This window comes from Natrix helvetica, assembly GCF_964273705.1.
Source record: "Natrix helvetica genome assembly, chromosome: 7".
NCBI classification, from domain to species: domain Eukaryota; kingdom Metazoa; phylum Chordata; class Lepidosauria; order Squamata; family Natricidae; genus Natrix; species Natrix helvetica.
The window spans coordinates 8,130,000-8,131,665 of NC_138558.1; the positions used below are offsets into that span (position 1 = coordinate 8,130,000).

General features: G+C 48.6%; 1 protein-coding gene across 1 annotated transcript in view; it reads left to right on the forward strand.

The window, feature by feature from the left end:
• Positions 1 to 1,666, forward strand: part of LOC309395782 (protein FAM47E-like) — a gene marked incomplete at both ends in the record, with an annotated part of 18,339 nt that continues 16,673 nt past the window's right edge. Inside the window, 2 exons of the mRNA XM_081960315.1 lie at positions 1 to 81; positions 371 to 802. Coding sequence (XP_081816441.1) covers positions 1 to 81; positions 371 to 802 — 513 coding nt within the window. The remainder of the gene's footprint in view (positions 82 to 370; positions 803 to 1,666) is intronic.

A 1,666-nucleotide genomic window follows, 5' to 3' on the forward strand; every position in this document is an offset into this window, starting at 1 on the left:
ATGGCGATCAGCTGGTCGGTGCGGGTTCGCAGGTCGGGTTTTGCCACTGCCGTGCGCGTTCCAGAAAAGCTGAACTTCCAGGTCCTGGAACGCACGCGCAGCTGAAAATCAGCTGACCAGCACACATGTGCGCACCAGTTTTCAGCACTGCCGCATGCGCAAAGGACAGCTGATTGTCGCACATGCATGCGCATCAGAAATCCGGAAGACAAACAGGCCAGGCTATGCGTGCCAGGCAGTATGGCTTCGTGTGCTCAAAGAGGCACATGGTACCATAAGTTCACCTTCATGGTTCTAGTCTCTTCAAGTGGCTTTCTGTCAGAGACCAACTCTCCACTCCGCAGAGCAGGGTAGAAAAGATGTATTGTAGAAGTATCCTAGCCAAGAGAGATTTGCTTTCCATGCTGGCCACCCCTTCTTTCCATCCAGGTACAAGGAAAAATTGCCTTCCAAGTGCTTCCCAAAACAGGCGAGTAACAAAGAGAGATTCTCGGATTCTCTCAACGGTCAGCGATGGAGGTTCCTGAAACACGGCCTGGATGACTTCAGGTGCGGCTGCCCTCCGCCTTCGGACGACATCATAATTCAAGGCACCAAAGGGCTCGCTCCGATCATCCTGCAGTATAAGAAATTGGATGCTTCCCAGATTGTCCCTTACAAATCCGGGGACTTGCTGAGGAAACGCTCAGCGGTTCAATCCAGGCTCCCCACACCTCAGAAAACCAAGACGGACCCCAAGCTCACCCAGGAGCAACACCCACTGACACTTTATCCACATCTGGAAGAGAGTGTGCCTCCAGAGGTAAGAAAGATTCATTCATTTATTTATTTATTCACTAGCTGATAACCCAGCCTTGCCCGGGTATTTATTTATAGGGGGAAAATATCCGGACCAAACGTATTTCCCATGTAAGATTGAGATTGTCTTGGCAACGTTTCAGCGAGGTCTCACTCGCCTGGCTGAAAAGTTGCCAAGACAATCTCAATCTTACACGGGAAAAGACCCGAATGCAACAAGACCAGCATACCTACACCCGTGAAAATCTACAAAAACAGGCTTTTATTTTGGATTTGAACACGTCTGACTACCAAGCCAAACTATCCAACCTACTCCAAGACCCCGCTTACAAACCTCTAAACACAGACCCCACCACCCACCTGGAAAAAACCACCAAATCCAAAATAAAAGCCTCTGCCATCAGTGAAGAGATCCAGCAAAGAATCATCCCCAGAGAGAAATCTTCCAGATGCCCCAAACTCTACGGCCTCCCCAAGATACACAAAGAAGGAACACCACTCAGACCCATAGTCAGCTCCATAGGCTCACCTCTACAGAATCTTGCCAAATTCCTCACCAAACAACTCCAACCCTACGCAGAATCCACCACCTCACACGTACAAAACTCACTCCACTTATTAGAAACAATAAAGAAACAAAACCTACAACCCAGCAACCTACTCGTGAGTTTCGATGACATATCCCTCTTCACCCAAGTGCCTATAAAAGAAGCCTTGATAGCTATCCAGAACAAACATAACCCCCCTAAACACATCCTGGACCTGACCAACCACTGCCTAACCAACACATACTTCATCCATAATGGACAAAGATACAAACAGATAGAAGGAGCACCCATGGGATCACCCCTCTCACCCGTCATCACAA